This window comes from Nelumbo nucifera, chromosome 1 (assembly GCF_055504915.1).
Source record: "Nelumbo nucifera cultivar China Antique chromosome 1, China Antique-T2T, whole genome shotgun sequence".
In the NCBI taxonomy this organism is placed as follows: Eukaryota; Viridiplantae; Streptophyta; class Magnoliopsida; order Proteales; family Nelumbonaceae; genus Nelumbo; species Nelumbo nucifera.
In genome coordinates, this window is record NC_142649.1 from 130,549,127 (window position 1) to 130,576,873 (window position 27,747).

A 27,747-nucleotide genomic window follows, 5' to 3' on the forward strand; every position below is an offset into this window, starting at 1 on the left:
CCCCTATCCGCATTCCACACGGGCCTAAAGCCTCAGCGCCCCGAGGCCCATATCGTGATATCAACCTTGATTTAATGCAGTGGCCCCATCAAAGGGTCACTTCATCTAATTCAAGTGATAGCATATCAAAAGGCTCTTGTTTACTAGTTTCAGCGCAGGGCTAGGATACTATCGTAGCAAATGTGGGTTGATCAACTTTTCGTGTATTTCAATTTACACGTGTGAGATGATTGTGTGGACACACGCCAGCTTCAAACATGTGTATCTTACCGTCAAGCTTGCGTGGCGTATCCTAATAGATCCAACAGCATCTGAAAACCGTCGAGTATTCGAATTCCCGTGAGTGAAAGGATACAACAGAAATGCCACGGGTGACACCTGAAACCCGTGCCCTCCATCACCAAAAGCGGATAGAAAGCCGTTGATTTCAACCGCCATGCTCGCCTCGCTTTACCCAAAACCGAAAGGCCCAAGCTCGGGATAAAATGACCATCTTATCCACACAATCACTTGAATCGTGATCATTTTTATCAAAGTTAATGTACTATTATTAATTGCCTAATCTTCAATTTTTTAATTCATACAACCGAATATACGGTCTCCAGTCTCGAGACTCTCCACTGGCTTACTCGACTGTTGCTGCAGCCTGCAGAGACTGCCTTCGTCTCCTTCGAACATCGAAATCGGTCAGCTGTGGAAAATCCATTAATCCATCTTCTCTGCAACTCTGTTTTCTCTTCAATGTCTTTGATCTCATCTTCTCTTCTCACCTTCTATCCGCACCATACAGAGCTCTCCTCTTCGGCTTCCCTTCTTCTGGTCTCCTCATTTTCTGGCTCATCAAAGCCATGCTCGTCTTTTCCTCTTCTCCGTAACTCTTCTCGTCAAATCAAGCCTCTTCGAGCTTCCAGTGAGACGATAACCGAGACTTCGAGCATAAGCGTCGATAACAATGAGTCCGACGACTCGACGGCCTTCCAGATCAAAGCTCGCAATAGGATCGGTCTTCTTCAGGTCATTACTAGAGTTTTCAAGGTACTCGGGTTGAAAATCGAGAAGGCCATTGTTGAATTTGAGGGCGAATTCTTCGTTAAGAAGTTCTTCGTGACTGATTCACATGGGAGGAAGATTGTCGACCATGGCAGCTTGGATAAGATCAAGAATGCTTTGATGGAGGCTATTGATGACGGTGATGGAGTTTTTTCGGTGTCCTCGTCAGTGCCTTCGAGAGGGATTGTTGTGCGAAGAGCTGGGTTGTTAATGGAGTCCGGGGAGCGGAGGGCCAAGGCAGAGAGGATGTTTGGATTGATGGATGGCTTTCTTAAAAATGATCCGCTTAGCCTTCAGAAGGACATCTTACATCACGTCGAGTATACGGTGGCAAGATCGCGATTTAGTTTCGATGATTTTGAGGCTTACCAGGTAATGCAGTTTGTTTCTACTTGAAATTTATTAGAGAGAATGAACTTTATACCGGTATTGATTTGAACTATCATTTGTAGCGGTCTTCTAGCATTAGTAAATGACGGTGATAACTGAAATCTAACCTGATTTTTGGCGTTCAAATAAAAAGGGAAGAGGATTCATAAAACTAATTACATGGACAACTTTGACACTTCCGTTGAGAAGATTCTAATATCTGATTCCAGAAAGGTGGTCATTTTTAGTGAAGATAACGAGGTAAAATCAGTAAAGTTAGTTTTGAAACAAAAAGTGGCTATTTTCTTGAGGAAGTAAAGCCTTCCAAGAGAGTGAGGACCTCTGCTTTGAAAGGGTTGCTTGTTTTGCTATCTGGAAACCCGTTAAAAGAACAAGGATCTTAGCTTTAACATAGTCCACTCCTCCATTAGGGGCATTACTAGTCGAGAACAGCCCATCGTTAGGTTTGTAGAACTTCTAATCACCAAATATTTATCATGCAGAGAGAATTATTAGTGCATCCAAGGCTATATTATTAGTGTGATGTAGAAACAGTTATTGAGGTGGAAAGGTGAGACAAGGCAATAGGGTACTTCTTGTCACCTAAGCGCTTGAGTGTGATTGCCTTAGTTCTAGTTGGGTGGTGGTTTTTTGACAAATAAAACCTTTATTTAAGTAGTATGATCCATGTTGACATGTTCCCTATTTTCAATTTCTTATTATTTTGTATTGGAAAAAATACTAAAAGAAAGTCAATAATAAAGAAATTTTGCATATATAAACACATTAAACCATCTAATTTTTTAAGGCAATTTTACCCTTTAATCATAAATTGAAATAGTCCATACAGTATAAGTTCAGTTGATAAAGCAGTAAGGAATATTTGAAATCATTAATTTTATTACAGGAACAATAACTTAGTGGATTCAAGAAAATGACATAAAAAGCACGATGGACATATAGTAAGGAATGCACTATACGTTCATGCAATAGTAAGGCGTATTTGAAATCAAGTCAGTAGAACGATGAGAAAAAAGGCATGAGTCAATGGATTCAAGAAAATGAGCATTACAGAACAAAGGATCCAACAAAAGGAACATTGAATCAAGAATCCAAGCAAATGAAATAATTAATCATATTTATTTTATAGCATAAATAAAATGCAATATAGTGTACAACATATGATAAGGGTGTTTGGCTTGCCCTTTTCCTTGGCTAAGAGGCCACCTGACATGCGTGTAAATATGGCATGAGATAAAGGTGCCCCCCAATAGATGTCCTGTTTCCTATACATTACCTTGATAGGTATGGATGCAAATGGATCAATCCCCAGCATTCAAGTATGCTATCCAGTAAATTTGGGTTGATTCACCAACTCCTTGGTGTTTCCCATGATGGTATCTTATTTACCTTCATAGAGGAGATCAGGAGATTTGGAGGAATTTCGTTAAGATATCAAAATTGGAAGGTCTGTTTATCTGTATGCAGAAAATAAATCATGAAAATTTTCGAGTAAAATGCCTCTGAAAAGGAACATATCCTGTCATTCACTTGGTTGAATACCAATTATTTTAGTGGTTTCTGAAGTTAATTTACAGATTATTGTTAAAAAAAGTGTTAATTGAACCAATTTGGGATAACATTTTCCAACTTTCAAATTATATGCTCTTGGCGCAATGATTAATTTTAACATCAAATAATCTACTTCTCCATGCAATTGGATTCTACTGTAAAAAAAGTGTTTCACACCTATCTTTTATTTTTATTTTATTTTTTGATCAAAACACCTATCTTTTATTTGTTTCAGAGAAACATTTATTGTTCTATTCATGCATACTGTGTTTTGGATTTACCTTGAAAACAAGTTTCAACAATGATTAATAATTCAAGATACAGTTACGTTTTACTTTAGTATTTTCTGTTGTCATATTTTTGAGATTTCATTCCATAAGTTGGTTTTGATATTATGGTATCTGTAGGCATTATCACATAGTGTAAGAGACCGGTTGATTGAACGTTGGCATGATACCCATCAATACTTCAAGAGGAAAGATCCAAAGCGCTTATATTTCCTCTCTCTTGAGTATCTTATGGGTATTTTTACTACTCTTTGAGTGTCTTACCTTTTCTTCACTATTATTTAGGAGCACTACTAATTGATAAAGATGTTAAATATCAATAATCTCTCTCCCTCTCTCTCTCTCTGCTTATCTATATCAATTTCAGTAAATTTTGGGATAAATTACATGTCTGTAGAAATTCTTGGTTACCTCATGTTATCATCTTTTCAATAGTAAGATCTTCAAAGTAGAGTGTATTGTCAGCGTTTTCTGTCTTTGTTTTCTTTTTTTTTTTTTTTTGGGGGGGGGGGTGGGGTTAGATGAATTCTATAATCTCCTATCAACCTATTACTGCATTTCTCCAAAATAAATAATTTATTGTGTCTTTGTTTTTGTAGTTTGAATATATTATCTGGTTTACTGCACAAATACACTTGCTTATTTCAGTATTATGTTCTTATATTTATAGCATGAAAAGTTACCTGGTTTATTTTCCTCAAATAAGTTTGTCTTTAGGTTAGATATAGTTATAATTTGCAAGTCTAATTAAAATGTTGTGGAAGTCATAATTATTATTATTGTAGATCGTAGACATTAATCATGTAGTAATAAATGATTTAAGCACTAATAATTTAACAGTGGATATGGCTTAAATAGAATGGATTGGCGAAATAGGATTCATGTAGCCAACCCCATATAGTTGGGATAAGGCATGGATGATTATGGTGAGGCATGAATCATGTATATCCTGCAAGTAATGCTATTCTCCTCACAATTGCACTATGTTTTGAAACACTCAATATGAAAGAAGGAAGGTCATACTGCCATGTAAGGATTTTGTTGGATTTCTCATATAAAGATAATTGGTAGGAACATGAAGATAAGTGAAAGACTAGGAGAAATGTTGATGGGTCCTTCCTAAAGTTGGAGGAAAGGAACCATTAGCAGTACAAACTTTCTCATGGTTGGAAAAATCACTGTAAGACAAAAGTAGGGCTGATTTAACTATCGTATAATGGACTATGTTACCTTGATATGGCCAGAAATATGGCTGGATATGGTATCAGATAAGAAATTTGCACTGAAAATTGAATTATCTGACACAATACAGACCCTTGTACAGGTATCTGGGTATCATTTATTATGGGTCTAACCTCTGGCATTTTTTGTGCGATGTGTTCCAATCTCACACTTGAAAACACGTTCTTATCATGTCAGCCCAAAGTTTTATCATTGCACCAAGCAATTGCTTCTTACTTCATTGATATTTATAATTCATGTCATTCTATTTTATTAGCTTTGCTCTATATACTTTAATGACATTAACATGAAGTTTTGTTATGTCACTAGAAGCCTTTCTTTTATTGGTAATTCATGTTTTTGGCTTGATTTAGCTTGCTAAATGATGTAATGAGTATAATTTTTCCTTGTTTGCTTAACAAATTCTTCCATTTCATTATCACTTGTTCTTTCAGGTCGCTCTTTATCAAATAGCGTCATAAATTTAGGTATCAAGGACCAATGTGCAGATGCTTTGCGCCAGCTTGGTTTTGAGTTTGAGGTCTTAGCTGAGCAGGTTAGAAGTTTTTTATTAAATTTTTAGTATCTTTCTAACATGCTAATTTTTTAAAATTGTGTAAATAATTTCCTTATTTGTTTCTTCTCATCTCTGGATGTCCAACCATATTTATCTTTTATGCCTTAAGTTTTTTATTATGATCTTCAAGGAAGGGGATGCTGCACTTGGTAATGGTGGCCTAGCTCGTCTATCAGCATGCCAAATGGATTCTTTAGCCACACTGGATTTTCCTGCTTGGGGGTATGTTCTACACAAAATCTTTTCCACTATACAGTTATATTCAAGGCAACTTCAAAATATTCATTACTATTTAAATTATATCTCCATGTCTGAGTGTTTTTCTTTTTCTTTTGGTTTGAAACAAACTTCTTTGGTATTAAACAATAAAAATTTAATGAAACCCTTTTCTTCATCTTTTCTTAGAAGTTGATGCAAGAAGTGGCATTAGAAATTGCTATATTAAGATGTTCAAGCAAATCTCCATTGCACAGTAAAAAGAAATGAAGTGGGCATGGTGAGTGTCTAACATATCTGACAGTGAGGGGATTGTAGCCCTTCTGGAAGCTAACTATAACCCTGAATAGTATGCTGGAGACCTTGTTTTTATTAGGAAGTTTCAAATTTTCTTTGAGCGGTCTTATATACTTCCCAATATAAAATTTTCTACCTTATATTGAGTTGGGATTATTAGCCAAACTGGAATCTGCAGTAACTATGTGTGTCTATGCACATCCTAAGAGGTATAAGCTCAGATTTATATATTTTTGTAGTGGGATTTCCGAGGAAAACATTATGATTCATGTTAGAAGAAAGAGAATGGGATAGGAACCCCTAGTTATGACAAAAGATGTGATTCTAAATAATACGCTTTTTTGTAGCAACTCTACAAATAGATAATGGATTGCCTCCTTGATGAGTGGAAAATACTTTTTCAATTCAAATTTCTCAAATATTTCATGTTTGGCTTTAACTTGAATTTGACTGCCAATTGTTTCTGTTCTTCACCATATTTCCTCACTTTTTAAAATGGAAACAGCTTATTGTTAAGAAGATACTGACTCTGGTAGGATTGCATATTCATTTTTGCAGTTATGGTTTAAGGTATCAGTATGGATTGTTCCGTCAGGTAATATTGGATGGGCTTCAACATGAGCAACCTGATTATTGGTTGAACTTCGGAAACCCTTGGGAAATAGAGCGTGTTCATGTCTCATATGCAGTGAAGGTGTGCAAGTTAATACCTTGAACCGATTTTTCTCAGTGAACCGTTTTCTTAAGTTGTCTTGCTTTCACATTAATACTTTCATAACTTTGTTCGGTCCTTTTTTTTGGTAGAAAAAACCTTCTTCTATGATACTTATTCTAAGTCTTTTTGTGTGAGCTAGTTCTATGGAACTGTTGAGGAGGAGACTTTGAATGGAGAAAAATATAAAGTTTGGGTCCCTGGTGAAATGGTAAGATTGTCTAATATTTTGTGCAGGAATGGTTGTTCTGGAAGTAAATATTTTCCATATATTCAAGTGATCAAATAAAATAGCCCAATTATGCCAAATGGCTTGCACTTGTTACAGCATACTGATTACTCCCATTTTAGGTTGAGGCAGTTGCTTATGACAACCCAATACCTGGTTATGGAACGAGGAATACAATCAATCTTCGTCTGTGGGCGGCTAAGCCAAGTGGCCAGTATGATATGGTAATGTTGAAGTTGGTTTCGTTTTATTCATGTCTTGCATTTTCTTTTTCTTATACATAACTCATAGTGTTAATTTGTGAAATAAAGTGTCAAGGCCTTATTTATAGCTACAAAGCAAATCTTGCCAGAAAAAATTCTTTGAAATCAGATTTGCACATGTGAAATAAGAAAGTAAAATGAAAAGGGGAAGGAGCAATCTGGAGATTAAAAAATGAATTCGAGCGCTTTAAGCAGGTTTCTAAAGATATGGAAATTCACATAAGATGGGTTAGGAGATCAGTTAACAACTTAGCTGGTAGTCTAGCTAAGCAAGGTGTCCAAAGGCAAGCTATTTTCTGGGCTATATTATAGATGGTGGATCCTTTGGGTCCTTTGGGGCTTGTCTGTAACTAAAGAATTTCTTTGTTGGGTTGAGCTTGGGTCTGTATTGTAATTTGTGGGATTTATGTGTACTCTCTGTCTACCCACAACTTCTTATTGTACACATTTTGTTAATTTAATTTAATGAATCTTTTTAGTGTTGCCGATTGTTAAGTTGTTGGGCTGGGACGCCCCTATCATCTTATGAAACATTCAGACAAGGGTTCATAGGCAGGGTCAGTCCCAACAAGAAGGCAAACACACGTTGCTGAGAAACCAGCTTCCTATAGGCCTTAGCATCGTCATCATGTTTTCACTCTATAGCCTGATAACAATCCAATTCTTTCCACACGGAAGTAAGGGCTGAATATTAGGAAGACAAACTACGATTTCCCTGTTTACAGGTTGAGGATTCAGCTTGCAACTGGTAAACCTTGGCATAATGCCTTTGCTCAGAATAAGTAGTTTTGGCTTGTTCCCAAATCTCACTAGCGGTGTCTGCCCACATAAAGTTCTTCTTCACATCAGGTTCCCTGGCTGCAAGGAGCCAAGACATCACCATACTGTTTTCTTGGTCCCAACTATCATGTTCAGCTGTCTCACTCTTGGGTTCTTTCACCCTTCCATTTATGTAACCAGCTTTTCCCCTTGCCATTACATAAAGTTTTACACTTTTAACCCACTCCAGGTAGTTTAGACCATTTAAAGGGGTAATGGGCATGGGAAACATCATGTTTTCACTTCCCATACCAGCTGTGCTGCGGGTCGGTGTAACCCCCGATGAAGTTGAATCATAGTTTGCCATAGAGTACTGCTGAATCAGACCAAATCCCACACAACTACACAACAGTCACAATCAGAATACCAACCCTCAAGGAATTTACTTCTGGAATGTGGAAAAAAAAACTACTGAAATCAACTCAGTGATGGTTCGGTCATTAAAACAGCCCAGTAATCAGTCCAACACCAGCCGTTAGAATAGTATACTAGCAGTCCGACTACAACCCATGCAATCTAACAATCCAACATCCAAACGAAGGTATAACCAAGAAACAAGGCCTTCACACCATCGGCCATAAAAAAAAACAAGAACACATACCCTGTCCAGCACCTGTACGAAGGCGCCAACCAAAAACTAACTTCACAGCATCGAACAGATAAGAAAGGGAGTCTTTTTCTGCATCGCCCTTCTTCTACGAGGGTCTCCTTGATATTACGACCAAGGAAGAACCCAAAGGAAGAGCCGCAAGTAGTCTGTTAGGGTTTCTCTGTCTTCCACGTCCAAGAAATCAAAGAAGAAAAGAGAACGAAGCAGGTTCAAATGGGAGAAACCGATTTTTTTATAGCCCAGAACCTTGCTCTGATACCATGTAATCATTCATGGAGAGAGAGAGACGAGAGAGAGAAAGGGAAGAAGAGGACTGAGAGACAAAAAAACCAACTACTTCTGGTTGCCGCCAGTTTAGTTATTTATATTAACTTAATATAAAAGGAATGGGAGATTACAAGTATGCCCCTGGTGGCACTCCCTAGAAACAAACTAATAAGAAAGAAAGAAACTAACCGACTGGCTGCATCTTAATCTGACAACCCACTAACAGCAACTATAAAATAACAATTAAATAATCCTCACAGCAGTCAATATATATTTAAATTTATACAAAACTGAATTAAATATTGTACAATTGTATTGTATTTGTATTGGTTTTACGTTTTTAGTTTTTATCATAAATAATCATTTTTTTTTTCAAAGTTCAAACATAACACAAATAAAATATATCAACATTTAACATATAATTTTGAAAAACCCACCAACTCGGGTTGGGTCGGGCCATTTTGACATTTAATGTGAACACCCCTAAACAAAAAGCTCTAAAAGAATAAATCTATATTAATTAATTTATTGGGACACATTCTCCCTCCTTTAACCACTTGGAGTGGGGGGACACATCACCCTAGGGGAGAGAGTTACTTTCTCTCCTCTAACCACTTTAAGTGGGGGGAGGGGGGGGGACACATGTCACCCTAGGAAGAAGGATTTATTTTCTCTCCTTTAACCACTTGAAGTGGGGGGTCACATGTAATCCTAGGAAGAAGGATTTATTTTCCCTCCTTTAATCACTTGAAGTGGGAGGACACATGTCACCCTAGGGGAGAGAGTTATTTTCCCTCCTTTAACCACTTTAAGTGGGGGGACACATGTCATCCTAGGGAAGAGAGTTTTCTTCTCCCTCCTTAACCCACTTTAAGTGGGGGGACACTTGCCACCTTAGGAAGGAAGAGTTTTCTTTTCCCTCCTTAACCCATTTTAAGTGGGGAAGTGGGGTGACACTTGGGCACTCTAAGAAGAGAGGAGTGAGGAGTTACTTAACCACCTTCCTCCTCTATGTAAACCCCTCTCCTACAAGGAGAAGGGGCTAATGCCTTTTTGTTGGCTAATACTAATTTATCTGCAGGATTTCTAGCACTAAGAAACAAGTGGGAAGAGAAAAGAGAAGAAGATTGGTGTGGAGAGCATAAAAAAAAGGAAGAAGAAGGTAGGGAATCTTGTTTTCTTCCTACACCCCTTCAATATGATACTCCTTGTGCTTCCACATGAGATGGAAGACCATATTCTATCTATTCCTCTCACTCCTTTCTTTCTTCCTTGTTTCATATTGAAATGCATGTAAGGAGATAACCATCTATAACCTTGTCTATGAAACTTGGATAATAATGGTTCCTTACTTCATTTTGACCCTGGAAATCATTACTTTATGTGAGGGAGACAACCATCTACAACCATCTTCATGTAACTTGGCTGATTATGGTTCCTCACAGCATGATAATGCACATAACCATCTACTTCATTTTGACCCTGAAAATCATTACTTTATGTGAGGGTGACAACCATCTACAACCATGTTCATGTAACTTGGCTGATTATGGTTCCTCACAGCATGATAATGCACATAACCACAATTTAAAGGCCATTTGTAGCCTTATTGATGAAACATGACTTTTTATGATACCTATTTACTTGTTATGTATAAAAAGTTTGTTTATTTATTTGTTGGTTTTCTCTCAAACAAAGAGGGAATATATACCAGAATTTTCAAAGGAAAATTCTGTAGAAAAACGATACTTAGTTTTGTCTATTCATTTGTACTTCTGAATCAGAATCAAAAGGTTTTCTTTGCTCCTAGCAGAGATGTAATTAAGGGAATATCTACGTGATTTCTTGAATGGGGCTTACCCAAATAACAAAAAAACCCAGTTATTAGTCTAATTGGGTTAATTATGTTATGTGAGAAATTATACTAAAAAAAATTTTCACTAACACCGATAAAAAAAAAAAGAAATTAAAATGGAAAGATCGGTTGAAGGTCTTAGCTTTCTGATGAAATGGGTTAATTATCTAATGCTAATCAATTTATTAGCTTCAAGAAAATTCCCCAGAAGAATTTGCCTTAAGTAGAAGAGTGATTTGATTAGAGTTTGCCTCCAGTCGCTCACTTCACAATATTTCTGTTTTGGGTAGTAATCAGGTTGGTTCCAACTACATCTGAGTCCTATTTGATTATTAAAAAATCACATCCAAATCTGACCCTAAACCAAATGGATTTAGGGACCACAGATTTGGATTTGGATCTTATTGGGCTTTTTTATTGGACTGGGCTGTAGTATGCTGGACACTTTGGGAAGAAAGAAATTCCAGGATATTCTCAGAAGCTGAGAGAGGGGCAGCAGATTTGAGGGCTATCATACATATTAGGGCTGTACAGTGGCTGAAATCTTTGGAGTTATTCACAGATTACATTGTGGATGACATGTTGAGGAAGTGGGGTGAAATTGCAACTTGCACATAGGCCAAGTCAGTAATGAGTGTGTCTTGGACCCCTTCACCTATTGGATTCTTGAAATTAAACTTTGATGGGTGTAGTAGGGGAAATTTGGGACAATCGGGGATTGGGGGTGTTTTTAGGGATGAGAATGGGGTCATTTCTGCCATGTTCTCAGGCCCAATTGGAGTGGGTGACTCCCTTAGAGCTGAGATCTTTGCAGTTATGGAAGGAGTCCAGAAAGCTAAGGAGTTGAACATCAGGAAACTCATAATTGAAGGGGACTCAGAGGTGGTGATAGGGTGGCTGAATAAAGATAACAATGGCTTATGGAAGTACAGTAATGAGAGGAGGAAATTTAAGTGGCTGGTGTGGGAGATGAAAGTTAAGATATGCTGGGTTAAAAGATCGGCTAATTCCCTAGCTGATGGTTTAGCTCAACAAGGGGCAAAAGGGATTCACTGTTTTGGGTTAAGCTGTAACTTTAGTGTTTTTTCCTTTTCTTTTTCCTTTTCTCGAGGTCCTTTGTTGCTCTTGGAAGATAAGTGTGTTTGTCTTCCTCTTGTAAATCTTCTATTGATGATTTAATGAAAGTGTTATTGATAAAAAAAAATAAAAAATAAAAAATAAAAACAATGTAAATAAAGTAATCACTCTTTAACTTATTCATATAAAATAATTTTATAAATATATGAAATAATTAAATCATAAATTTACATAAGCATATACGTTTAATTAGATTTGAACCTTAATCAGTTCAAATGGGGTTAGGTCTGCAGCCAATTCAATTAATAAATGGATGCAATGTTCAAAATCTGAATCTGTTCCATTTATAGGTTGGATTTTGGAACGGGTCTCAGACTTTATACAGCCCTATTTCTGTAATAAAGTCGGAGAATTCAACTTGCTGTTGCATGCTATAGGTAGTTATTAGATGGTTTAACTTTTTTTTTCTTTAATTTTAAGCCTTTTCTTTGCATAATGTGTCATCATTAAATTCATTGACAGGAATCCTATAATACTGGAGACTATATCAACGCTGTTGTTAACAGACAGAGGGCTGAGACGATAAGTAGTGTCTTATACCCTGATGATCGTTCTTATCAGGTATGATGGTACTTTGTTTAATATGGCATAAGAAACTTTAAGATAGATGTCCCTGGGTTAATGACACAAGCGATTTTTCTAAATTAAATAAAATAGATAGTTCTGTGTGAAGGCTCTATGAAGGTCAGAAAAAAGATTATTGAAGTTTTGCATATGTGCTTGTGTATAAATTTCATTGTTCTTTAAAGAATTTGAGATTTTTTAAACCTTCTGTCTTCAAGAATCCCCATTTTTGTAAGTTTGGTAGCTTAACAAACATAGATTCTGTCTTCAAGAATCCCCATTTTCATAAACTAGGCATGTCCCAAATAAAATACAAAAGATACTACTATTATAATGATATAAGTTTATATACTGGGAAACTTTTGTATGTGTTTGGTATAGCTTCTGTTTATTCATTAAACTTTTGTACTTGATTTGTTTGCAAAACTGAAAAAAGTAATAATGAAACCGTTTATTGACAATTAGGCACCACATCAGCATAACAGTGAATAAACGCCCACCGTTGGGGGAAGCATTAAAATGAAGCTTCCCCCAATGGTAGGCATGCACATAAATCAAGGCCACCTTTTGCGAGTATTGAAAAAACGCCCGCGGTTCCAAACACACGGTTTATCTTTCTAAATAATTCTGATTAGGGGTTCTCCTGATTGTTTATAAAAAATAGGCTGTTCCCCAATAGGGCAATAAAAATTTAGTGGCTGGATCACATTTGTCCAGGAAAAAAATTTAAAAAAAGAGCATTCGCTCGCTTTTCTTTACAGATGTGCTTTACAGCCTTCATTCCTGCAAATTATTGTATAATTCTTTAGCAGCTATCAATTACAAGATCATGTTTTAGTTTCCTGCTGCCCTCTTTATATTTATCTGTTTATTCTTTATGGAAATTTTGTTTGATCAACTTAGAGATTCCTCTTATTCTACTTGATGCAGTCACTTCTCTTTCCTAAATTAAAGTAGTAGAAATTTATAAGGTAGGATATCTCTAAGACTTTGAAGCAAATACTTAGAGCAGAAAAGTAGAAAAGTTGAAAAAGTTTCCTGCATAATTTTATTTCTTATACAACTATTGTTTTTCTTTTCTTTCGTGATCATTATTGTGGTATTTATTTTCCATTTTAAACTGTTGATCTTTAGTTTTTGTTTTATTTATCAGGGGAAGGAGCTGCGGTTGAAACAACAGTATTTCTTTGTCTCAGCATCATTGCAAGACATCATCCGTAGATTCAAAGAAACACACAATGACTTTGACAATTTTCCTGATAAGGTTATGCCAATGCTTACAATTTGTATGTTGCAAGATAAGCATACCAAATATTATACACCTCAAGTTCTAAAAGATATTCTTGACACTGCAGCACTACTTTTACAAATGGAAGGCTTTGGGCCTCAATCTATTGGTTAGACGTCTTGTTATTGATTGAAAAGATGGGGAAAAAGAAGAGATTGGGTGGTAATGGATGTGATGGGATTCTTCTCACCTCGGGTTTCTTTGAGGGAACCCTTACCTCCTACTGAGAACATGGTGGGAAGGGGGGGGGGGTCCTGACTGCCCAAATCTTATTCAAACTGCTTTTTATATGGTTATATGGTTCTTACATCAGTAGACACGTGTTACATGCATGTTAACTTAACTAACTTGGCCTGTGTGTCTTACCTTGTATATACAAACCTGATAGGTGGCTGTGGCTGCTTAGTAAGCAACTGCACCTATCCTCTCCTTGATGCAGAAAGCCCAAAAGTATTTAGGAGAGAACTTTTGCCAAGCTCTCTTTGTTAAGGAAGACTTCCTATAAGGTTGCAACTTCAAGTAAACCCCATCTCCCTCCTGATATTCAGTATCAACTCCCTGGAATTTCAAAGGGTCAAGATCACATGGAATCCATTACCATGAACCTTTAGTTCTATGTCCCTATATAGGTTGTTGCATACTTGCATATAATTTGGTTTCAATTAGCTACTTGCACTGGAAAAGTCTCCATTTGTTGTACCTTAAGCCCAAGTTGGCAAGCCAATAGCTCAGTGATGAAATTAAGTGTGCTCCTGCCATCCATTGGACAGCTCTTGGTTTCACTTTCAAATCTCATTGTCTAAGGGGAGTTTAAACTAGTGGGTGCCTGTAATGATATCTATGATAATTCTTCTCTTTCCTTATCACTATAATCAAGGTTCAAAATTTTGACACTATACGCCTTGTGTCGAGTGTATCATATCATACTGGCAGGTCTCTGAATCCCCAAATAGGGGTTGTTTCAGATTTTGAGTGGTTTCATGGGGTAGACATGCCTAAAAATCGACCCCTGAAGCAATTTTGAAAAAGAAAAACTGAAAAAAAGTTACTAAGCATCGAACCTTGACTATACTACACCCCCCTGTAGAAAACTCTTGGAGATATTCTTTAAACTCTTCAGTTTGTAGTGTAAATGGTGAAGTCTAGCTGCAGGGGTATTTCTATCTTTTCCTTTATTTCTAATCTATTTGGTGTATGTAACTTATGGAGGGCATTTCTGTAACTTTTGTTTTTATTAGAAGTCTAATAGATTTGGTCAACAAGAGTGAAAAAAATTCTGTTCAAATCTTCTCTCTTGGAATTTCTCTTAGGCTATGTTTGGTTTGAAGGAAAAGGCAGGGAAAGCTATACAAGGTTTGTAAAGGTTTCCCTACCTTTCCTACTTTTTCCTTCAAACCAAACATAGCATTACTAATCTTCTCCCCTCTTTTAGGTTCGCATATGGTATCAGAGATGTAGAGTTCGCGGTTACTGTTCACGCCCTTTTCTGTGCCCTAAGAATAGAGGGCACTCTTGATTCACTACAGAAAGGACAAAGGCACTAAAAGGACTGGTCGTCCTTTAGACAAGTAGGCTTTAACACCTCTAGTGGTGACTGTTATGCCGTTTTGGGTGGTTTCCTAAGTTCCCTCTTTGCCATAGCCCTAAGAAGAGATGATAATGGTGTGGCAGGTTTGTGACAATGTTTAGCATGGTGACAGCCCTACTACAACTGTGCGAAGTAGTTGGTGCTCCAAATAAGTGATTTTGTGGTTCCTGTTTTGTTCCAGTGTTTAAATCTAGAGCAGTAGGTTGGTGCTCTTTTTGTGGGTGATTGCAATTTTATTTACCTAGTTGGTCGTGTTCTTTCTCCATGGCTTCTTTCACTAGTAGCTCTAAATTGGCTGTGGTAGTGCAAATAGATTTAATGAATACCTAGTTGATCATTGTAAAGCTCAATGACATGAACTATGTACCATGGGCCGAATCTGTGGAAGTTTCCTTAATTGGATGGGGCAAAATGAAATATATCAGGGAAGAACAACCAAAGAGTGGGTCTGAAATGTATAATGAATAGGTGCAAGAAAATGCCCAAATTATGACTTTGTTGTGGAATAGCATGGAAAACTATATAAGTGTTAATCTTATGTTTCTAGATGTTGCAAAGGAAATCTTGGAACATGCTAGGCAACTGTATTTAGGACAATACAATGTAAAAAAAATTCATCAATACCAGGATTACTTTACTCTTCAACAGGGAGATAAGAGTGTGGAGGAATACTATGCTGTCTTGAAAAGTTGGAGAAATGAACTTAATGTTTATCATCCCCTTTCTACAGATCTGAAGGTGCAACAAGAACAAAGGGAATGATTGAATGTTGCTAGATTTCTATTAGGATTGGGATCTTAATTTGAGCCAATAAGAGCTCAAATTTTGGGGAATAGTAACCCTTCACTTTCTGATATATTCTGTGGTCGTGAAGTGGGCAGAGAAGAAAGAGATGGTGGTAAACACAGTAGCGGACATGGCCACATTTGATAGTGTTCCCATTGTGGTCGTGAACCATACAATTAACTTCTTCTATGACTTGCATGGCCCTCCCTCCTCTTGAGCCAATCATGTCTTGGTAGAGGATGACACTTAAAACAATGTTCCTACTAATAAATCACCTACTACAGGAGTTAGTAAGGATAACGAGTTGGTTTCCATCACCCATGAGGAGTATGAAAGACTTCACCAATCCTCCTCTTCCAGTACTACTATTACTCTTGCTCATTCGGGTATCACTTTTCTTGCTTCTAGTTCAAAAACCACATCCTAGATAATTGATTCTAGAGTTTTAGATCATATGACTAGAAATTCAGACTTTCTTATGTCTTTATCCCCTCCTTCCACTTCTTAAATTGTGACCTTAGTTGATGGAACTTCCTCCTCTATTACGGGTACTGGTAAATGTGTCTCTTAGTTCAGACTTCAGTGCTCCATTTAATTTGGTGTTTTATGTAGTTTTTTATCTGTAGGTAAGTTGACTCAATCTCTTAATTGTTTTGTAGCCTTCTTGTTAGACAATGTATGCTCTTAGCTCCAATCAAATTGATGTGTATTGAGATTTATGAATTAATAAAATCAGTTCATTATTGTTTCATGTTTTGTGATTGGTGTATTTATATGAATTACCCCTTAAATTGGATATTTATGAGACTTATGTTAGTTTAGAAAGTTCTCAACCATTGGACTTGGGGAATTTATCTTGACAAGGTTGATACTGATGTATTGCTGAAATGGTGGAGCAACTTGTCTCAGTTACTAGGTTTAGACCCTAAGTACATTCGGTGGGTGTTTGTAAGAAATACTGAACACAGACCAATTTCTAGTTATGCCTTGGACCTTGGAGATAGATGGGCAAGACTGGAGAGTTGCACTTAATCCTAGACTTGATAATGATACTGCACTAGGTTTTGGACTAGGCTACTTTTGATATGCCAACCAATGAGATCTTGTTAGGATCAAATACATGGATCAAATACTACATGAGTGGGTGATCATTATGATAGGGTCAACCCTTTTGTCAAATGTAGAGAACACTAATGTGGTCCCCACTGTGTTCGTATGACTGTAGTTAGTAGTTAGTTATGTTAGTTGGTAGTTTATTTCAGCTTATTGTTATTAGTTTTCTTTTATTATTTTGCCATGTAAGCAGTAAGGGTAATTCAGCCCTTTTACTTCCATTCGAATATTAATATAAATTGTAAGAGTGGGGCGGCTGTTGCATGTCACTCTCTCTTTTCTGAATTCTCACCTTTGAATTCTTCTTCTCCTCTTCTCTTCTTCTCTTCTCTTATCCTCTTTTTTCAATCTTTGTTAATTTCTCATTAAATCTAGGACAGATTGTAGTCTTATTCAACTACTTGGTATTAGAGCCAACCTAGAAGTTCTTATGCTAGTCTAATCAGGCCAACTACATGAGAGCTTCCTAGGTTTGGAAGTTTTTAGTAGAAAAAAGGGAATCGGCTGATTCTTGGAGGTTGCTGGCAGTGTGTGGCTGCTACTAAAGAGATTGTAGAGCCTTGGAGAGATCCAGTGATCGGAAGAATCAGAAGAAGGTTCAAATCCTCAAGATTAGGGTTCAGACATCAGTTAGAAGGTGGCAGCCAGAGTTTTTTCATGAAGTAAGTTGTTTTCTTTGAGAGCGATCTAAAAAAAGATTAGCTTTGTTTATTTTGAGAGGTGCAGCTGGGAAATCTCCTCTCTTTTGAGTTTTTTAGGGTTTTAAGAGAAAATCCTAAAATTCAATACTGTTATTAATTCTGGGGCAGTAGTTGGACCTGTTTTCGTTCAGCCTGAGTTTTTTTTGTTCTCTGGAGATCTAGTAGAGCTGTTCAGTATTTTTGGGTAGTTGCCGAACCTAATTAATCCTCCTATGTTGGCTGTTATCAATTTTTGGATGCGGTTTCTCTTAACACAGTGATAAAAAGGTGTTTTTTTATTAACATCTTAACCAAAGGTGGAGTTTAATAACCAAGGGGAAGGTGTTTTTGAAGGAATGAGAGATCCATCGTATGAACGCCCAAAACTTGCGGAATAAAGGGGCGAATTTCAAAAATTTTTCTCTCCCTTTCAAGAGCTCACCACTGTAATCCCCGAGTTTATGATTGAGTTCCATAGGTGTGTCAGCAGGTTTATCTCCTAGCTTTCATGTATCCTTTAGGAGATCTAAGGTGTGCTTCCTTTGGGAGAGCGAGCAACTTCAATTCCAAGGAAGTAGTGCAAAGGCCCTAGATCCTTTACTTCAAATTGTGTAGCCAAAAATTTCTTTAATCTCTGAATCTCTGAGATCCAATCTCCAGTGATAACAATATCATCTACATAGACAACCAAGGCTATTGTTTTTTTCTCATTCCCTCTTTACAAAGAGTGTGCGATCAGTTTAACACTGCTTAAAACCCATCTGTTGTACTGTTTGGTGAAACTTGCTAAACTAAGTTCTTGGAGATTGCTTCAGACCATACAAAGATTTCTTCAATTTGTATATTTTCAATTCATTGCCCTTAGCACAAAAACCAAGAGATTGAATTATGTAAACTTCCTCTTCCAAATCACCATTTAGGAAGGAATTTTTTATGTCAAGTTATGAAGTTCCCAGTCAAGATTTGCAGCTAAAGATAGAAGAACCCGAATAGAGTTAATTTTTGCAACAAGAGCAAAGGTCTTAGCATAATCAACCCCATACACATGTTTGAAGGCTTTTGCAATTAGCTGAGCCTTGTACCTTTCCACAGTACCGTTTGCCTTATATTTTACAAAGAACACCCATTTTCAGCCCACAAGCTCCTTTCCCTTAGGAAGATCTACCAACTCCCATGTGCCATTCTTGTGAAGAGCATTGATCTCTTCCTTCATTGTATATGTCCACTTTGGAACAAGTAAGGCCTCTATAACACTCTTGGGAAGTGGAGCACTATCGATGGCAGATAAAAAGGCACGAAAAGAAGATGAGATATTCTCATAGGACAAGAAATTAGACATGGGGTGGTGTGGTGCATGATCTAACACTCTTCCTTTTTGCAATAGGGAGATTTAGATCACAACTTGAAGTGCAATATCAATAAGTTTAGGAACATCAGCTAGAACAATTGTACCTAGGTGAGATGGAGGAAGATTCTGATGGCATTGGTAGGCATAGTTTCTGGTGGCTCTATGGCAATTGAACTCTGTTGGCCTTGATTTTTGCAGCATTGTCTCCGAAAGACACGGAATGGAGGAGGATCAGGAAGAGAAGGCAATAAAACTTGTGTCTGACTTTGTTTCTCCTCAATTGTATTCTCCCCATGAGGAGAAACAGGAAAATAGGGAACATATTCAAAGAAAGAAACATCCATAGAGACAAAATATTTTTTGGACACAAGGTCAAAGTAATGATAGCCTTTCTGAGAAAGAGGATAACTAAGAAAAATGCACACAATAGCTTTTGGATCAAGTTTACCATGAGTAAGTGAGAGATTATGAACAAAAAGCTTACATCCAAAGACACACATAGGTATAGGAAACATTGGTGCTTTGGGGAAGAGGAGATGATGAGGAGACCTATATTCCAATACCTGAGATGGTGTCCTATTGATGACATAGGCATCGGTCAGAACAACATCCACCCATAATCTTTTTTTGACATTCATCAGTAACATCAATCCCTGAGCAACTTCTAGGAGATGCCGATTTTTCCTCTCTGCAACCGCATTTTATTGAAGGGTTCTGGCACATGAGCTCCTATGATGGGAGCCGTAGGATGCAAAGAAATCTGTGAGGTCCCCATAGAAGTACTCCTTGGCATTATCTGATTAAAAAATTTGGATTTCTAATTGGAATTAGGTGTAGACCATACGCTAAAAATCTTTTACAGGTTTAGGAACTTCCTTTTGTGAATGCATAGGATAAACCCAAGTGTGTCGGGAGAAGTCATCAATAACAGAGATGAAATATTTGTAACCATTCTCAGTTGGAATATTAACAGGTCTCAAACATCTAAATACACAATATGAAAAGGAAATTCTAATCTTTTATTACATAAAGGAAATGAGGTTCTATAATGTTTACTCAGTTGACACACTTGACATTGAAATTCACTAATAGATAGACTAAAACAAATCTGGAAACAAATATTTCAAAGACTCAGAAGACATATGGCCCAAACGGTAGTGCAACAAAAATAACTTGACTCTTACTCAACGGACTCAAAGACTCTGAAAATGTAAGACCAACTTTGTTATCCAACACATAGGGACCATTCACCATGTTCCCTCTACCAATCATCCTCCCAGAGCCCAAATCCTGAAAAAACACAAGAATGTGGAAGACAGATTACCGAGCAATTAAAGGCATGAGTAATACTATTAATGGACAACAAGTTAATGGGTAACTTTGGAACATGTAGAACATTAGATTAGGAAAGGCCAAAAGGCAAAGATATAGATCCTCGACCAGCAATGAAGGAGAAGTATCCATCAACTAACCTCACTTTATCTTTGCAAGAGAGAAGACATTATATGTTTGGAACAAGGTTGACTTATGAATCATATGGTTGGATGCACCAGAATCAATAATCCATGGGGATTCTGAGTTATCAATAGACACATGGAAAGTAAAGGCTGAATTACCTAAAGAGAAAGCAAATGAAGTAGAAGGTGTGGGTCTAGAATCAACATTGCGGAGGGCCCTACCGTATTGAAATGGTCACTGAAGGAATTGATAATATCTTCCTTAGGGTCAAAACAAGGGGGCAATCCTGAGAAGAACTCTAATGCTCATGAGATGCTAAGTTTGTTGAGGTGAACTTCTTCTGATATGGCTTCTTGCTCAGTTCCTGTGTCCACTTTGGTTTCCCATTCATTTCCCAACAGGCCTCATGGGTACGCCTAGATTTTTGATAGTGAGTACACAATTTGTCTTTATCATCTATCTTTTTCTGATTTCCCCCCTTTCTTGTTGCCCTAGTGTTGCCCCTTACAGCCAGAGCAATAGTCTCCCCCTCGGGAGGATTCATAGCAGACTTCCTATTCTCTTCAGACTGGACAAGTGCATATACCTATTGGACAGACAGAAGATCTTTGTTGCCAAAATCTGAACACGAATAGGTTCATACATGGGATTCAAACCTAGAAGGAAAGCAAACACCCTTTGATGTGAGACTAGTTGTTTATAGGCCTTGGCATCTTTTTCACTTTCCCATTCAATACTTTGATAGTAGTCTAATTCTTTCCAAATTGAAGTGAGGGCAGAATAATAGGCTGATAAGCTCCTTTCTCCTTTCTTACATGTTGAAGATTCTGCTTGTAGCTGATAAATTCTAGCATAGTGCCTTTGCTTTGAGTATGTTGCCTTCGCTTATTCCTATGTTTCTTTTGCTTTATCAGCCCACATAAAATTCTGCTTGACAGATGGTAACATAAATGTCAAGAGTCAGGACATAATCATGCAGTTCTCATGGCCCCACTTATCATATTCAGCAGTACCAGCTCTAGGTTCCTTTATTTTCCCGTTAATATATCCTGCCTTGCCCCTGGCTGTGATATACAGCCACATCTCCTTAGACCATGCCATGTAATTCCTACCATCCAAAGGGGTAATTAATAGTCATTGGGAAATTCATGGAGTCATGACCACTGCTAATTCCACCCTGATTTGTGGTGGTTCCTGAGGTTGCAGAATCTTTAGTATTCATGAGTGACCCTTCTAAGAAAACAACAGTCCTCCACTTCAGTCCACACACACAAAAGGACTACACAGCCCTCACTCTTGGGGTTCTGACAGAACACTATTACAGCACTGTTGTAACACACTTTCACAAGTCAAATAGACCTCCAAGGTTAATATTAAGCCACAAACATTAGTATTCTGCTGATGTACCAGCCACCTGAACACTCTCACAGGTGTAACAGACTCTCCAAGGCTAATAATATAAGCCACAAACATCAGTACACTGCTGCTGTACCAGTCAGCCAAACCAGGTCACTCATGACCTACAAATAATTTCACAAGTGGACAGGTTTCTGGATCATCCGACCCACAAAAAAGGGGATTAAACTTCCCTTATATCATTTGGTCAAGGGCAAACCTTAATCTGTTCTTGGTATCAGCACCAAGAACCAGAAAAAAAGGGTTTAAAAAATTGTTCCTGTTCAGTCCCAGAGGATCCTGGTTTTCCAGTCCAAGACAGAAGAAAACAAGAGAAAGGAATAGATGACCTCTTTAGAAAGATTCAACCAATCATCAACAAATTTCTAAAATCACTTCAGTTGAGTTTCAGACCAGAACAGATGAGAGAGATGCAGCCGAACAGTTCTCAGGTCCAGACTAGTTGAGACACCTATGGATCCTAATGTGAAGATGATTGATAGTCAGGGGGAGCTATTAAGTGACCTGACCCTTAAAGGTACAGGAGGCTAGTTGGCAAGCTGATTTACCTCACTATTACCTTTCTTGATATCTCCTTCAATGAAGGTGTGCTCAGCTAGGCAACTTCCTTTGTAACAGATTTTTGTTTGGAGGGTGCACCTGTCTCTGTCATAGTGGCACCTTTTTTTGAGTTTTGTTCTTCTTTACTTTTGATCCTTGCCTATGTGTCTTCCTTGTGCATACAAACTTGATAGATGGGCTTGGGCCTTGGGCAAAGTTTGATATTCTCTGACTGAGTGTGAGTATCAGAGTATGCTGTGGGTTCTGGGTCTGTGGCTGTGGCTGCTTAGTGGGGCAGGTTCTATTAGGATGGATCTAGCTGTCAGAGTTTGCAGGTGTTATTGATAGAGTGTGAGAGCTTGGCTACACATTGTATCACAGTAGAATTGTGAATTGGATAGTGTAGGATTATGAGACGAAAGAATTGTGCTTTTCTGATGTAGGAAATGCCAAAGGAATTGTGAAATCATGCAAAATTAGGGAATAACTCAGGGAGGCTAATAATAATAAGAAGAAGAATAGTTAGGTAGAGAAAATAATGGGAAAGCAAAGGAAGGTTTTTGGGGTTTGAAAGAATTGCAGCATATTTTTAGGGCTACAAACATATTATCTCATGAACTCTTGAGGCTCAAGTTTAAAATATATATGGCATATATTCCAAATTAACAAAATTCATTGTTAAAATAATCCAGGTGCCCAAATTCAATATTTTGAAGATCCATACGATCAAGAAACTGTTTATTTTATTTGAACAATTAGTTTGTTAAAATCCATAAGGATTTCCAAAAACATAGCATATATCCAAAACTTACAAAATTAATTTATCATATGGGTTTTCAAAAAGAGCATGTATCTCTCTCATGTTGGCCTAGTGTTGGGTCAAAGAGTGTATGGAGTTATTTCCTACCATTTTTTTTCTTGTTGAAGGTTTTCAATTCCATTTATTTGCTAAAATCTGTTTATGTATTGTCTCATCTAGGTGGCTCTACAGCTTAATGATACTCTTCCATCACTTGCGATAGCTGAGGTCATGAGGGTTCTTGTTGACGAAGAACGTTTGAGTTGGGAAAAAGCATGGGGCATTGTATGCAAACTTTTTTCTTTTACAACTCACACAGCACAACCTGAAGGGCTAGAGAAAATCCCAGTTGACCTAATAGGCAGTCTTCTTCCACGACATTTACAAGTGCGTTTTAGATGATTTCTATAACTTCATTGATTTCCTGTGCATGTCTATTTTTGGCAATAATGTTTCAACGATAAGCAGACAATTGGTAGGCAATTGAAACTAATAAATTTACTCCTTTCCTTGTACCCTTATAAAATGTTGTTCTTGCCATAAGCATGTTAAAAGACATTGATCTTCCCAAATATTCTGTTCTTAGTTTCATCTGTTTATCTCACTATCTAATACTTATTTTTTCAGTGACATTTTACAATGTCTATTTTTCAGGTCATATATGACATAAACTTTATGTTCATGGAAGAGTTGAAAAGGCTGATAGGTCTTGATTACAGTCGACTCTCTCGGATGTCAATTGTTGAGGAAGGTGCTGTTAAGGTATTTGAATTTTGAAAAATTCTCTCTGCTCTTTGATATTGTACTATAATGCTTTATGATAACATAACTAGATTTAACAGGGATAACAAAAATAACAGGTTCCATCTCTCTTGGGGTTCTAGCTTTTATAGGGGCTTTTGGGAGTTCAAGATCTGGGATGCAACATCTTTTATTAAATTCCAAATTTTAGGTAAATTTATCATGGGGATCAGAACTGGTGTGTGGTTCTTAGAACCCTCCTTCCCCTCTTTCAGTTAAATTGTCTTTTGAGGTTCTTTGTTAAACAAATCAAAGTCATGGGTCCTTCCCACTAAGTTCATTCCAAACTCTTTGTATCCTTTTCTCAAAAAATAAAGGCCTGTGGTTAATAGTTTAATACTGATTAAATGATTCAAAGCTGGCATAAAGAAATGCAGGGTTCTAACAATCAAATAAGAAAGGCAGGATTCTCTTTACATGTAATAACGATGGACTTTCGATGATGCTTTGGGAATTATTTAGGAGATTATGTATCATATGATTCTCTTTAAAGTTTACACCTGTAAGAAATGGGAAAATGTTCATTATATTTGCAATGTTCCACTGGTATTTTGAAACAGGGAGACCTTTAAACTGGCATGGAGTAATATAGGGAGAATATCATAGATACGAAGGCAAACTTGCATTTTTCTAATCCGCCTAGATTTCATCTTTGCCCTTTGAACTTGGGAAATATTGATTGAATATTACAATATTTGGATAGTTTGTACTATGCTGCTTACCTTCTCATCCTTTTCAGAGAAACTTTCCTGTGTATATGATCATGTGCAAATAGCGAACTTCTGGTTGTTATCAACCACATATAAACATGTGCAAACTGTCCTTGTATCCATTCTTGACAGTATTTTATTCAATTATCTTTTATGCTCGTTTACAGGTTAGCAAGCATACTTGAATGATGAATTTGCTTACACAAACTAGTCTCTAAAACTTGTTCAAGCATTTTGATGTTATGTTATTAAGGATTTGGCTTTTTTTTTTTCTTTTTTCTTCTATGCTTTGTTTGAAATTAATTACATAAATGTTTGAAAATAGTCTGATATATATTTTTTATTTACTTTTGCAGCATATCCGAATGGCAAACTTATCAATTGTCTGTTGCCATACTGTAAATGGTGTATCACGGGTTCACTTGGAAATATTGAAAACGAGAGTATTCAAGGTTTTCCTTCTATTCTCATGCAATTAACTATTAATGTTCAACATTGTTTTCTTTTTCTCTTTTGTCATGCATCCATGTTGAATGGAAATTTCCATTTTTTTCTTTACTGAGTTGTGTTTATATCATATCTTTATTCATGAGCTCTATTTATTCTTTATCGGGGAGTGTAGGAACTAAGATCTTATTCACACTCCTTGAATGTTTTTTCCCTAGATGTTTCTTCAAATGGTGGAATTTCAGTACATTGATTGAATAAATAAGCAACTTACTTTAGTGAAACAGAAAATTCTGATACATATTGCAATTATTTATAACCTAAATTGTCATCATTGATACACTTTTGTTACTGATAAAAAAATGATGATATCTAAAATAACACTAATGTCCCTGTTTCGTTGTAAACAATTCAAACTTCTCCTTGGATAAGTTTATCCTCTTGTCATTTTTGAAAACTCTAATAACTGAACATTTTCCATATTTAAGCAAATCTGTGGGTAGGACAAGAATGGGTTATTATTTTGTTCTTCCTGTCTAGAAACTACATTGCGGAATCTCTTTTTTTATTTCCTCCTTTTTTTCCTTTTCATATAGACTGGTGGAATCCATTGATGAATCACAGGAGGCTAACATTTATCTTGTTCACCAATGCATCGATTGTTAAAGGCACTATAGACTTCTTTCACTGGTGATATAAATTGTATTAGAAGTCAAAATTGTACATATAGAGCTAGTTAAGAAAGCCTTGGAACTATAAATTGAGTGTCTGATGCAGCTCAAGCCCTTAAGTATGACTCCCCTGCACAAGGTACACTTTTACTCAGAAAGAATACGTCTTTTGAATTTTATTTTTGACATGTGGTGATTCCAAAAGTTTCCTTCCTCAACATACTCAGGTGTCTTGTTCTTCAAAAGAGTCTAATAACAGATTTGCTTTTACAGAACCTTAAAGTTATAATCTTCAAACCTGATTGTATTGATTTTACAATGGTAGTCTCATATACAAATAACAATTTTGGTAATGGTGAAAGTTCCTGAGACATTGTATGAACACAAATTTGGTCAGATGCAGAGCTTGCCATTATTGCTTTATTATGTAAGCATGTGATTTGATCTAATATGTGAAAGGATTCAGAGACAATATATTTTAGTTTATTTCTTGCTTATTGCATGTGGAAGGATATTTTTATACTCGTTAATATAAAAGAAAATATATTAGGGTGTGAGAGAAGACTTGAATCTCACCTCCATTCATTCGAAACACTCTTCTTCCTTCTCTTTCATCTTCTTCTCTCTTGAACTGCATTTTTTCCCTTGCAACTTGGTATTAGAGCAACTTCGGGATCAAGAAAAGCTTCCGTATGGTTGGTGGAAACCCTATGTGAACTCTGTACAGGTTGGTGCACCCTTTTTTTAGAAGGATTTTGGTATACAGGACTTAACTGTTGGAGATTTGGGTATTTTTCGGGATTTTCTACATCAAAATTGTTGGAAATTCCAGATTTGAAATCCATGGCTTGTCCAATTGGTTGAGGTTTCTAGTCAATGTGACAAACTAGTTTTAATTTATTTTATATTTTTGGAACTATGGGAAGTGGTCTTGTAATTTTTTGAGCCCTGGAGAATTTTGAAGATTGCTTTCTCTACCTATTTTACTGCCAATCCTTGCTTTCTCCTCTTTTTGCTGCTAATCTGAGTGTGAACCCAAGTGATTGTGGGTTGTCAGTTGGTGTTTGTGTGTTGTTGGGCTAGTGAGAAGGTTTCTGGAAGTTTTTTTTTTTTTGTGACCTATGGGTTCTCCTAAAGAGTGTCTTCCCTAGGAGGCAATGATGGTTCCAATGGTCAGGTAACTATTGTCAAACTGGGCAGGACCAAGTTTCTGGAGTGGTCTCAATCTACCAAGGTTTCCATTGGAGGAAGAGTCAATCTTGGGTTTCTCACTGGTAGAGAAGCAAGCCAAAGCTTGAAGACCCTAACAGCCTAACTATGGAAAATGGGAGAATGGTGATGTCTTAGCTTGTGTGCTCTATGCAGCCACATATAGCTCATAATTATATGTTTCTTTCTATTGCCAACGACGTTTTGGATAGAGTGACAACTACTTATTTGTAGGCTAAGAACACAACTAGAATCTATCAACTGAAAAGAGAGGCTCGTAATATGCATCAGGGGGAGAAGATGATAGCCATGTACATCTTTGGAGGCCTTGAAATGGAAGGGTGTTGAGCAATACTTAAAATACATTGAAAAGAATAGGGTCTTTGACTTTCTTGTTGGGTTAAATGCACAATTTGATTTCTAGGCAGAATATTCTTAGTGCTGATGTTCCATTCTTCCCAATGTCATATTCTCTAATGCAAGGTGAGGAGAGTAGAAGGGCTAGCATGATGCAGTTCTCTATAAGATAACACTTCTGTCTTAGTGTCTGCTAATCCTAAGATAGGTATGGGTAAACATGTGGTGAATGAGAAGGCTGAAGAGATAGTTTATGAATATTGCAAGAAGCCAAAACATAGTAAAGATTGGTGCTGGAAGTTGAATCCCCATTTGAAGCTTGAGAAATTTAAAACTGGAAAGAAGTGTAGTGTAGTGCACATGTGTCTACTGCTAGTTGCGATTTCCGACTTCTGCTCCTTAGACATCTATCTACTCGTATCTGATGTGATGGATAAGCTGAGAAATATTTTGATTCATCTAAAAAAGAATGGGTTGTCAACATCTGTTGG

The 27,747-nt window shown here is 36.9% G+C and overlaps 1 protein-coding gene across 3 annotated transcripts in view; it reads left to right on the forward strand.

Moving 5' to 3' along the window:
- The first annotated feature begins 585 nt into the window (after positions 1–585).
- LOC104589098 (uncharacterized) overlaps positions 586–27,747 on the forward strand; it is a 116,542-nt gene continuing 89,380 nt past the window's right edge. Inside the window, exons 1-12 of one of the 3 annotated variants that reach the window (XM_088894229.1) lie at positions 586–1,422; positions 3,399–3,513; positions 4,955–5,055; positions 5,207–5,298; positions 6,148–6,283; positions 6,444–6,512; positions 6,653–6,754; positions 11,944–12,042; positions 13,199–13,309; positions 23,242–23,448; positions 23,716–23,823; positions 24,929–25,024. In XM_088894229.1, the coding sequence (XP_088750355.1) occupies positions 742–1,422; positions 3,399–3,513; positions 4,955–5,055; positions 5,207–5,298; positions 6,148–6,283; positions 6,444–6,512; positions 6,653–6,754; positions 11,944–12,042; positions 13,199–13,309; positions 23,242–23,448; positions 23,716–23,823; positions 24,929–25,024 (1,917 nt within the window). In that variant the 5' untranslated portion in view covers positions 586–741. Of the gene's footprint in view, positions 1,423–3,398; positions 3,514–4,954; positions 5,056–5,185; positions 5,299–6,147; positions 6,284–6,443; positions 6,513–6,652; positions 6,755–11,943; positions 12,043–13,198; positions 13,310–23,241; positions 23,449–23,715; positions 23,824–24,928; positions 25,025–27,747 lie in introns of all 3 variants that reach the window. The other 2 variants (XM_088894230.1, XM_088894231.1) reach the window with 2 other exon arrangements.